The sequence below is a fragment of the Carica papaya genome, chromosome 4 (genome assembly GCF_054855325.1).
Source record: "Carica papaya isolate Zhongbai chromosome 4, ASM5485532v1, whole genome shotgun sequence".
NCBI lineage: Eukaryota > Viridiplantae > Streptophyta > Magnoliopsida > Brassicales > Caricaceae > Carica > Carica papaya.
The window spans coordinates 29465224-29476583 of record NC_142312.1 but is presented as its reverse complement, the minus strand read 5'-3'; the positions used below and the strand labels follow the sequence as shown (position 1 = coordinate 29476583).

General features: G+C 35.5%; 2 protein-coding genes across 2 annotated transcripts; one reads left to right on the top strand and one right to left on the bottom strand.

Annotated features, from left to right (window-relative positions):
- The first annotated feature begins 87 nt into the window (after positions 1 to 87).
- Positions 88 to 7170, top strand: CSN6A (COP9 signalosome subunit 6A). The gene is made up of 9 exons (XM_022050444.2): positions 88 to 515; positions 778 to 866; positions 1218 to 1311; positions 1441 to 1502; positions 1581 to 1659; positions 1793 to 1885; positions 2325 to 2425; positions 2505 to 2560; positions 6713 to 7170. Exons 1-9 carry the CDS (start codon positions 233 to 235, stop codon positions 6792 to 6794), a joined length of 939 nt encoding a protein of 312 aa, XP_021906136.1. The 5' UTR covers positions 88 to 232; the 3' UTR covers positions 6795 to 7170.
- Positions 7171 to 8413: 1243 nt separating this feature from the next.
- On the bottom strand, positions 8414 to 9307 carry LOC110820786 (Ribonuclease E inhibitor RraA/Dimethylmenaquinone methyltransferase). Its single transcript, XM_022050373.2, has one exon. It carries the CDS (start codon positions 9249 to 9251, stop codon positions 8649 to 8651), a length of 603 nt encoding a protein of 200 aa, XP_021906065.1. The 5' UTR covers positions 9252 to 9307; the 3' UTR covers positions 8414 to 8648.
- Between the last annotated feature and the right edge of the window lie 2053 nt (positions 9308 to 11360).

The window sequence follows — 11360 nt, the reverse complement described above, 5'->3', positions numbered from 1 at the left end:
AAAGCAGAAAGAGGCCTATCATTAGCGAGGCTACGGGAGTTCTAACCAGAGTTAAAGGAAACAACAGAAGCCCGGTCCAATAACCAAAAAAAAACGTTATATGCAGACATAGACACATATATGTGTATATCGACTGTCAATAGGAGGGAAGGGAAGGCCGGAAGGGAATCGGGAAGAGAGCAGCGAAAAATTGAGAGCGGCAGTGAGAAATTTGGGTGAAGAAGGTACGAGGATGGCGGGTCTGACATTCAAGCTTCATCCACTGGTGATCGTGAACATATCGGATCATTATACCAGGGTGAAGTCTCAGATGAATTCACCGGCTTTGCTCAGCGGCAACACCGACAGCAATGGCGGTGATGCTTCACAGCAATCCGTGGCTTCCAGAGTGTACGGATGCGTTATTGGGATGCAGAGGGGCCGCACCGTCGAGATCTTCAACAGCTTCGAGCTTCTGTACGATCCCTCAACTCACTCACTTGACCGCCCCTTCCTCGAAAAGAAGCAAGAGCTATGTATGCCTTTTATTCTCTTCTCTTTTTACGGTTTCTATAACTCACCGCAAATGAACACGCACACGCATTGACATTCACCCCTGCGCTTCTGCTTGGTTCTTATCCGACATTGATAATTGGAATTTTTACTTTTTAAGAAATGACTTCCCCTTGTTGCAGTGTTTTGAAGGTCGTTTTCTAGGGGTTTTCATAAGAGATTTTTCAATCGCCATCTGATTTGCTTCCTCTTTGCTTTGCGTTTTTTTTTTTTTGTCTGGAGCAGATAAAAAGGTTTTCCCTCACTTCTATATACTTGGATGGTATTCGACGGGAAGTGATGCGCAGGAATCTGATATGCATATACATAAAGCTGTAAGTTCACCTTCACCCTCACCTTCAACTTTTTTCTTTCTGTTTCTAATGCCTGTATATATTATATCTTTCTATTGTTTTAGCTTTTAATCTACTGTCGACATTATTATACATTTTTATTAGAGTTATCTAATTCGACAGGGGTTCTGTACTTTTATTTTCTTTTTCACTCCCTAGCCATAAACATGTTCTTGTTGCATTGACAGGAAACTAACTTTCTTTACTTCTGTGTTTATGAACTAAATAACGGAATGTGTTTCAGACCCAGTTTATATAGTTTTTTTTCTCAAGCAGTACATGCCTTCACTCACAATTGCTTCCTCTACCATAACAGACTGTTTTTTGTGACAGTTGATGGATATTAATGAAAGTCCTGTTTATGTCCTCCTCAATCCGTCAATCAACCACACTCAGAAGGATCTCCCTGTTACTATTTACGAAAGTGGTATGTATTTTTTGTGTTTATCTCCTAATTGCCAGTTACTTCTGATTGCCGGTTACGAAAGTGGTATTTATGAAATCATCTGAGATTAACAAACTTTCTGTTTGTGGTGTTTGATCATCGTAACCCAAGAGCTGCATGTCATAGATGGGATCCCACAGCTTATTTTTGTTTGTTCAAGCTACACTATTGAGGTTTGTCCCTTTTTTTCCTTAAAAGGAAATGATTCCCCAGGGTCATTTGATCACTTTGTTATTCTAATTTCTCTACAGACAGTGGAAGCTGAAAGGATTTCAGTTGATCATGTTGCACATCTTAAACCGTCAGATGGGGGTTCTGCAGCAACTCAATGTTAGTCTACCCTCTTTAATAATTTTCTTTCTGTATCTTTAAAGTTCCACTAGTTTTCTCCAAAGAGAAACTGAATGAAACTAAACCTGCCTTTTTCTTGTGGTGTTTATAATTTGTTTATACTAATTTACAGTGGCTGCCCATCTAACGGGTATACATAGTGCCATCAAGATGCTGAATAGCAGAATCAGGGTGCTTCATCAATATCTTCTTGCAATGCAGAAAGGTATTTAATAAATGTGAATGAGGAAGTGGAATTTGTCTGAAATACTTTTCTGTGAAGAAGTGATCTCTATAAGAAATATAGAAAAGAAAAAAAAATGTTACACAGACAAGTTACAAGATGTTATAAACCTAAGCTTCGATGAAAAATATCTAAACTAAATATCTACTTGTCTCAACCTTCCACTTCAATTCAAACTTAAGTTTTAGCTCTAGTCTCAATTGATCTAAGGTAAGAATTTCATTTAAAAGGTCACAAGTTTCAACAATCCAAATAACTACATTTCAGCACGAAATGCATTTGGGTGAGTTGCCCCATTGCTGTAGACTTCTAGCTTGGAGGTATATATGCTTCTTTGTGGAATAAGAACAAAGAAAGCAGATTTTTATTTAGAGCATCAGAAACTGATGGATTGTGGTACTATTTGTATTTATAAACTCAGGTGATATTCCTTGTGAGAATTCACTCTTAAGACAAGTATCAAGTCTTTTGAGAAGATTGCCAGCCATTGAATCAGAAAAGTTTCAAGATGATTTTTTGATGGTAACTGTTGTTCGTTCACTTTCTTAATACTCTTTTCCTTGCATTTGATGCTCCAATCTATTGTTTATCACTTTTTCAGGAATACAATGATACTTTATTGATTACTTACCTTGCAATGTTCACCAATTGCTCAAGGTAGGATATTTGTGTATTTATGTTCCAAATTTATTCATAAACTTTTGAGTTGCATAGTTGAGTATTTTATTTGTTTATGTATTAGCATGACTTGCTCATAGCTATCAATATACACATGTTGCATGTAACAAATGGTTTGTCTTTTCCTATCTTATTCAAATGATATAATATTTAATTTCAATAAGAAACACTGAGAAAACAATCTTTAGATCGGTTTCATGCTGAATAAGATCTTAAAATTCTCTTCCCTTTTCTGATATAATGTTTTTCTATCCAAAAAAAGGAGATCTTAAGTTGGAATAATTTTAGCATCAAGGAATACTTTTGCAAGTATTATTAATAATATTATTTTTTTAAAATAAAAAGTATAGTAATATTCATTCACAGATACCAAGGGGTACAAACCTATATACAAAATATTTACATATTAATTAAAATGTTAATAAGGTTCCCAAGATCCTCAAAAGAGTAACCCTTAATCAAGAAACCTAAAGTTTGAAACTAGCTATCCTTAAGTCTACCAAAATCAACTTCCTTGCCCTCAAAAGCTCTCCTATTTCTTTCTTTCCATACCATCCAAAAGGTCGTACAAGGCTTACATGCTTCTTCGCACAGCTGATTCCTTTTCACGCCAAATTTCCTCCCTCGCTGAGCTAGCCACAACCCAATTAACACCCAAGATGCCATAAGCAAGAGGTCCACAATTTGTAGACAAAGGGATACAGCAATGTTGCATAACTCCTCATCCCTTTTGCTTAAGTAACAACCATTCACCAGAATCCTTGCCCTCCTAATCAGCTTTTGTCCAGAGTTGGAAAGCACCCTCTAACTGCCTCCCATGCAAAAAAGGCAATTTAGGGTGATGCCAAATTTGATTGGATGGAAAGTCCATACACGTCACCTACATTTGCCATACATCCAGAACACCCATCGGCACCCATTCGTTCTATGCTCAAACAAGAACAAGAGAAATCCCCAACCAGGACCTCACGGCCATTGAGAACACCATCATTCTGCAGGACTGCAATCCCACTAGCAGCCTCATTAGCCGATAATTCCTTCCAACCAATTTCTTTATCTTCCTTATATTATGAGCCATACTGGCTTAGATGGAACTTACTTTAGTTTCCTGAAGACAAATTACCTCAGGTTTTTATCTCTTCACGCACCCCCCAATTGCAAGCCTCTTCTTGTGATTGTTTATTCTCCTAATATTCCATGAGATGATGTGTCCTAACATAGAGTCAAACTTAAGTTTCCGCCCTCTCCCTTTTTCTCCCTTTTTCTCCCCTTTTCACATATTATCATAGTTAATGGTGGAGTACAGTCTATTTAATTCTCTAGACTTATCTACCCTTTGCTTCTTTTTCTAGTTGAGGGTTTTGATTGGCTCCCTTCCACCTTTTCCCTCCTTCTCTCAATATCTTTAAAGAAAGTCATAGCCCGTTCCTCTAGCTCTTCAAAAGTCATCCCTAATATCTTGCTGATTCGTTGGATATTTTGGAGGCCCCATCTGGCGTAATCTTCTTCACCAGCTCCTCCTCGGTTTTCTTCAATCACACCATCAGCAGTGATAACCGAACATTGGATTTCAATCATCCCTCCGCCATCAGACTGACTATTTGCCTCAGCATTCCCAACCAGGATCACTGCCAGCGACAAAACAGTGGCTTCACCAACATCTTCTGGGTCACGTGCAGGTGTTCCTGCTTCAATCGCCAGCATTGCTTCCTCCCCTCTCTTGATTCCTCTCTCATACGGCTATATTTGCCCCATTCTCTGTTGTTTTCTCCATTTTCAGAAGACAACTCAGAAGCCATCTCAACCTCTGCACCACGGCTGGCGTTGTGATCCCTTTCCTCCCCGATTCTCAACCCTAGTCCTTTCTGATTCTCCACGGGTCACAGGCTTCCATTCACGCTTCGGCCCAGCCTTCATTTTGACCCATTTTTCTTTCTTGGTACAGCTTAGTTTCTTCTTCCTTATGGCCTTATCCTTTTTGCTGGCTCTTTAGCCTTAAGTGCACTCATGGCCTCTAAACCACCAAAACAACGTAGGTTTCCTGTGTTATTGGTTTTTAAATTTGAACTGACTCAACATGAATTTGGATCATTTCTTCCCTATCTGACTCCTCTCTCCTCTTTCCTCCTCCACCACTTCAGCATGTTGTCATGCTCCGCTCACCTCCAGGGTCACTTTCATGTCCACAAGTGCAGTTCAGACACGGGGATGGTAGCCTGAGGCACCACCAAGCTTTGCTCCATCCTCACCGAGCTCGCAGGTTTCTTGTACATTGTTCTCGCGTCTGTTGCTCTGGCGGCTTAACTTTCCTACCACAATCTCATAGGGCACCATCATCATCCTACACCGTCCACACACTTGGAGTCCTTCCAAAATGAAAATTCTCCTACTTTCTTCCCCACTCTTCTTAGTAATCATCAGAAATTTACCCCTTCATTCCCATGGCCACCCAAAGTTGGTGGTCTCTATCAACTTTATTGCGCCCCCAAAAGTTTCCTCCTATCATCCAGTAGAACTCTTGTAAGGCACTCAGCAGCCATTAAATTTCCTCACCCAGAATGTGATCATCAACCTAAATCCCCTTCCGTTTTTGCTAACCCTGATTCCTTCTCCTCTCTTGCCTGTGAAAACCACATGAAAAGATTTACTTTCAGTGACCAGAAACTTTCTGGTCACTGAAAGGACCATGGCCTCCTCTCTGCTAGCTGAGAGACACAAGCAGAGAGGAGGAGAACTCGTTACAGCAGTTCGCCACCCATGTCCATACGTATGCTCTCCGAACAGAAATTCAAAAAATTGTACCTATGAACTTTTTTGTTCAACTGAGTATGGGTACATTTTATTATTACTATTATTATTTGGTAGCTTTAATTTGGGTAGATTTTGAGCTGTGTCAAGATTTTAGAAACTTCTGATTGATATTTTCCATGCTAGTCGTATTTGTAATTAGTTTTTCTATAAAGGTTACTTGCCTACACACTCTAGTAGATAATATATATTCAATTGAATGAACTAACTGCAAATATTAAGATAACCATTAAAGCACGAACTAATTTTTTCTTTTCAAGAGGATATATTAAAGCTTATTTAAAAAATAAGACAAAGAAATCTTAAAGAAAGCAAAGAATTTAGTCAGTCAAGTTTCTCTTATTGTAGTTGTCTGATCTTTATCTTCAATTTTGGTTTGAGATTATTCAATTTCTTTTCAAGATCTCGTGTGTTCTATTCTCTAGATGAGTTTTTTGTGTGTCATCTTGAGGAAAAAAATTGCTGGTTTATGTTTCTAATGTTAATTTTGATAGATCATTGAACTGAGTTGTCATGTTTGTTGAAAACATGGGACTAGGTTATAATTTTTTTAAATTAATGAACCTAATTATAGTTAGGGCCAAAAAGAAGTTTGGTAGTTTATAACTAGGCTCAAAATATTATATTTGTAACTTCTGTAATTATTGATTAACATTTTGATAATATAAGTTGCATCATATTAATAATAAAGTAACAAACTATTTGAAAGAAGAATCTAAAATTTAATGCTAAAAATGTTTAGAAAGACGCATAACCAGAAGATTATGAGAATTAGGAAATATTAGTGGTTAAAAATGTTCTAAACAAATGATATTTGAAGATGATGTTCGAAGTGCCAAGCAATTGAGTTCGATGACAATAGTGACGTGTAGTCTTGGGACCTTTGTGAATGACTTTTTGGTATTTGTATATTTGGTAGCAATGGAAATAGAGAAATGTAGTTTTGGGACTTTTGTGAATTACTTTCTGGTAAATGCACATTTGGAAGTAATGGGCAAAACCAGAACTATCTTCTTGACAATCCTATAAACAAGTGATTTCTCTCTTCAAGAACTTACAACAAAAGTTTGAAGCTTATTCGTTAGCCACACATGTTGAGATTTTTAATAATTAATCTAATGATAACAGAAATAAAAAGAATAATTACTTGATGCATGACAATTCACAGGGAAATTTTCCCTCAAGATGACACTCTATGCATTCCAGTAGTGGGAATATGGAAAGCAATGTTAATATTTTTTGCTTGTGTGATTTGTATTGGAGAAAATGCTATATGAATAGCTAATGGATTTCATGTTGTTTTGCACTTGGTTTTCTATGCAGTACAATGAATGAGCTGGTGGACAAATTCAACACTGCATATGACAGGCATAGTCGAAGGGGTGGCAGGACCGCTTTTATCTGAAAACCTGCTGCCTTGCAAGCCTGTTTTTGGGTGCTGTTCTGCTTGCTCTCTTTTTAGCGCAAAATAGTTCATAGAAGTTCATAAAATTATGTCTCGAGGATCTCAAGTAGTTCCAAAAGAAAAAAAGCTGTTTAATAGAGTGATGAATGATTCGCAGTGCAATCTGTTGTTTTGAACATGTACCATGTTTAGTCTTTTGAGATTGTCTGTTGCTTTTTTAGTGAATACCTTTGTTGGGGTTGTAAAGATGGCTAATGCTGCTGTATGATTCTCAGTTTGCGAGAGAGTGAGTGCTAGGTGTAAAAACGACCTAGTGTTGCTAACCTGCCACTTTCTCCTCTCTAATTTTAGATTTTGACATATCGATAACGTAAAACCTTCTCTTTTATTCCAGCTTACGATATGAAGCATCATATTGTTGAGGCGGTTAGTATTTGTTTGTAACAAATCAATAATTTTTTTAAGATTTTAACAATAAAAACTTTATTTTTGAATTTTACTCAAATTTATGTAAAATCTTTGTTCTTGTAAAATTTTAATATTTTTTGAAAATTTTGTAAAATTCATTGGAAATTGATATTTATTTAAAGATAAAAACAGTAAATTGGTTTGGATTATTCTAAGATATTTAAGTTTATTTTTATATTATTTTTTGTAATTTTAATTTATGTATTTTTTAAAAAAAAAAATTCTTTCCGTCTTTGTTTGCTAATGTATATCAACGCCTAATTAATAGAATTGTGTTTTAAGCTTGGCATGAATTATATTTTGGCTAAATAAATATTCAAGTTAGATGTCACGTGTTACATTCTAATTAATTTTTATACTAATTTGAAGTATTGGACTTGGTGTTTGTAATATTTTTTAGTTTATATATTTTTAAAAAAAAAATTTAATTAGTTTTGGCCATAATCGATATTGAATGTCATGAGGATTTAGGTTGGTAATATATTACATTATAATGAAATTAATATTTATGTCAGATGTTATGCGTTTAATTATATAATATTTTATGTATAAAATAATTATTTTTTTAATATTTTTAAATAAAAAATACAAAATACACAAAAAAAAAATACTTAAACTTATAGATAATGTCTAACTCGCCTTAAAATGTCACCATTATTGAAATAATTAAAGTGTTATTTTACATATTTTTATTAAATAAAAAATTTTCTACATCTAATGTCATGTGTCCAATAATATAGTATCAAGTATAGATATTGACTCAATCAAAATTAAATACATTTTTAGTATATTTTAATAATTATTGATGAAATTAAAAATTTTGTAAAAATATAATAACTAGAGTTATAAAAAGAAATAATGCATAAATCAATTTTGTATTTTGTCCTTTCTTTTAATTAGAAATGATAAATTACGAGAAAAAATTAAACATTTAAATTCTTACAGAATTAAAATAATATACTTTTAAGCTTGATCCACTTTGTCTCATATATATTTATTTATTTTCTTTTAAAGTTATAAATAAATTGTATTATGTCAATTATTATTAAATTTTTTAACCAGTCTAAATTAAATTAAATGTTGATCTTTGAATAAACTCTCCAAAGTTACTCCCCACGGCCTTGAAAACAAATTCCATTAAGCTTTATGAGTTTGAGTCAGACGAATGTGTTACTGCAATTTTATCCAAAATACAAATTGTGAAAAGAAGAATTTTTCTGAGACGTATAAGCCTTGAGAGATAGTCAGTCGAGCATGGCACGAACTGCTTTCATTCTTGGAATTCGCCAATTACATAAATATTAAAATGATAATGATGACGACGACGATGATTTTTATCAGTGAGTGTGGCCGGCCGGAGAACGCCTGTTCAAAATTCCAGGAGCACTAAACAGAGAGCTCAGTTGCAGAAACCAAAATACCATCACTATCAGCATAAAGCCATTCTCCATCACGAATCAAGCTTCCTCCAACATAAACATTAACATGCTTCTCACCATTCCCTTTCTTATTAGACTTTATAGGGTTTGACCCCAAAGCTCTCACCCCAATATCACACCCATTAATCTCATCCACATCTCTTATACACCCATTCACCACAATCCCCGACCACCCCATGTTCTGCGCCGACTGTCCTAAATTCCCTCCCACCAGCGCGCATCTCTTGCTTCCCCCACCGTCTATAACCAGAACTCGTCCTTCCCCTCTCGTCTCCAGAATCTCCCTCACCAATACGTTGTCTTCGAACACCTTCACTGTCACTGTCGGCCCCCAGAATGCTCGCCGCTGCCCGTATATTTTGAACTCTGGTTGAAGAGCGCGCAGGTGGCCGCTTGCTATTAGTCCTGCGTTTGAATCGCATGCTTCGGCTGTAGCGAACCCACCCATTTCCTGAAACGGATATTCTGTAATTGAGAATGACTCGAGGAAATTCAAGGCGATGAAAACTAGTAATGGAAGGATGTTATCTGGGAAGGCAGCAAGGAGCATCAATGGCGTCTACTTCTCTTATACCAGTTGGGTTTAGCTTGTGATGTATGTAACCGGACCGACCGCATCCATATATTTTTTCTATTTTTAAATTAATAAATATTTTCAAGTTATTTTTTACTGAAATTTTTTTTAATAATTCAAAAATTAATAAATTGGAATTTAAAAAATTCATTAAAATTAAATATTTTTACTTTACTTACGGATTTCTTTTATTATTAAATACTTTTTAAGACAATTTTATGGTAACTATTTTTCTTTTAAAAATTTTGATTCTTATTTAATTTAAATTTTTTTATATTATTTATTAAATTTGGATAATAATTCCCTAATAGCAAATAATAAATAATAAATTTTTATTTTTCCTCTTAATTTAATTAAAAAAAATGTTGAAATAAAAAGATGAGATCAGCAGCCTCCGCCTCCCAATACTTGATCCCATAGGGGTCTGTGCCACCTGACGTTTCGCTTTCATCATCCCAAACCAATACGTCGTCGTTTGCAATAATATGAAATAAATTTCTCCAAAAAAAAATTAATTAAATTAATTAGGGTTTTACATTACGCCTTGCAATAAAATCTCTCCCCCACAAAAAATAAATTTTTTAATTTAAAAATAAATAAATAAAGCTGTGAAAAGCCTAATCAACCCACTAAAGGCTAATCATCTGCATGTCTTAAAAATGAAAAAGCCCACAAGCCCAGCAACAATGAGGCCCATAAATAAAAGCCCAAGATACAGGCCCATTCTATTTCTCCTGGGCTTGGGCTTCGGAGCCCAACCCGCCGTAGAACCAACAGCCTGCTCTGTCTCCGGAACCGGAGACCCCACCGGCGGCTCAGTCTCCGGCAATGCAGCAGGCTCAGCAATCTCACGAGGTGAAGCATTACCGGCACCTGGGAGACCCGACAATGAGAGACGTTCCGGGAAGTTAAAAAAATGCTGATTATAAGTCTGATTGACCAAAAATAAATTCAGCTGGTTCGGCCCACCTGGGTGCATAACGGAAGAAGACGACGTATCTGGGTCTACATTGACGACGGCGCTGTCCTGCGGCGGGGGCGGCGAGTCGGGAGGATAACTGACGATTGACATGGAGTGCGAGTCGATGTCATGGTGGTGACTAGAACGGTAAGAACCAGGTGGTGAAATATTACCGCCTCCAAACATGGCGGATAACTCTTCAAGGTGGTGGAAAAATCCTCCTTCCTCCATGCTGAAAGCAAGCACGAAGATATACAAGGTGAACAGAAGTATACGTGGGTATACGTCACATTGAGGTTTTATATATACGTGCTGTATGTATCGCTCTTTGTCAGCGACAAATTGAGAAGCAAAAGAGAGAAGAGGAAATTGCTGAATTCGCTTTTTCGAATATTGTTCCAATGATCCGTTTTCCTAAATAGCTACGTTGCATGCAATTTTAATTTTATTTCCAAAATATATTTTCCTAAATATGAATAATACCAAATATCTGCATTACATTTCTTCTTCTGGGTTCATTGTAATATATAGAAATTGATTACCCCTTTAAAATTAAAAAGTTTATGTTATAAATTATTACTTTAATAAAATTATATGTTTTTTCATTTATAAAATAATGCAAGCCCATTGAATAGCCCATATGACTTGAAGTTGGAGATTAAATGGAGTTTTGGGTTATTTTAATGAATATTAATCCCCCATTGAACTCATTTTATGATCTTTCACTTTGATTAGATTTAATTTGATCAACTTGTAGAGAGATTTGATTGATTTAAACTTTTCTAACATCTTTCTCTTTCTTCCTCTTCTGATTGATTTAAGCTCAATACAAATGATTCTACTCGTACTAATCTAAGGATTGCAATCATCGATGGACTAATCAAAAATAGTCAAGAGCACTCGAATATTAATTTTATACGTTTTTAGTATTAGTACTATATTGATTGAGGTTCACGAGCTTCCTGGAGACCTCGAGCTTCCTTGAAGTGAAGGCATTATAATTGTAATACTCGGTTCCGAAAATTTAATTCAGAATAATTTAATATTAATAAAAATATATATATTTAAAATAATTTAATCTTAACTTTTATGAAATTTTGATGAAAATCGGATTTTGAATGCAT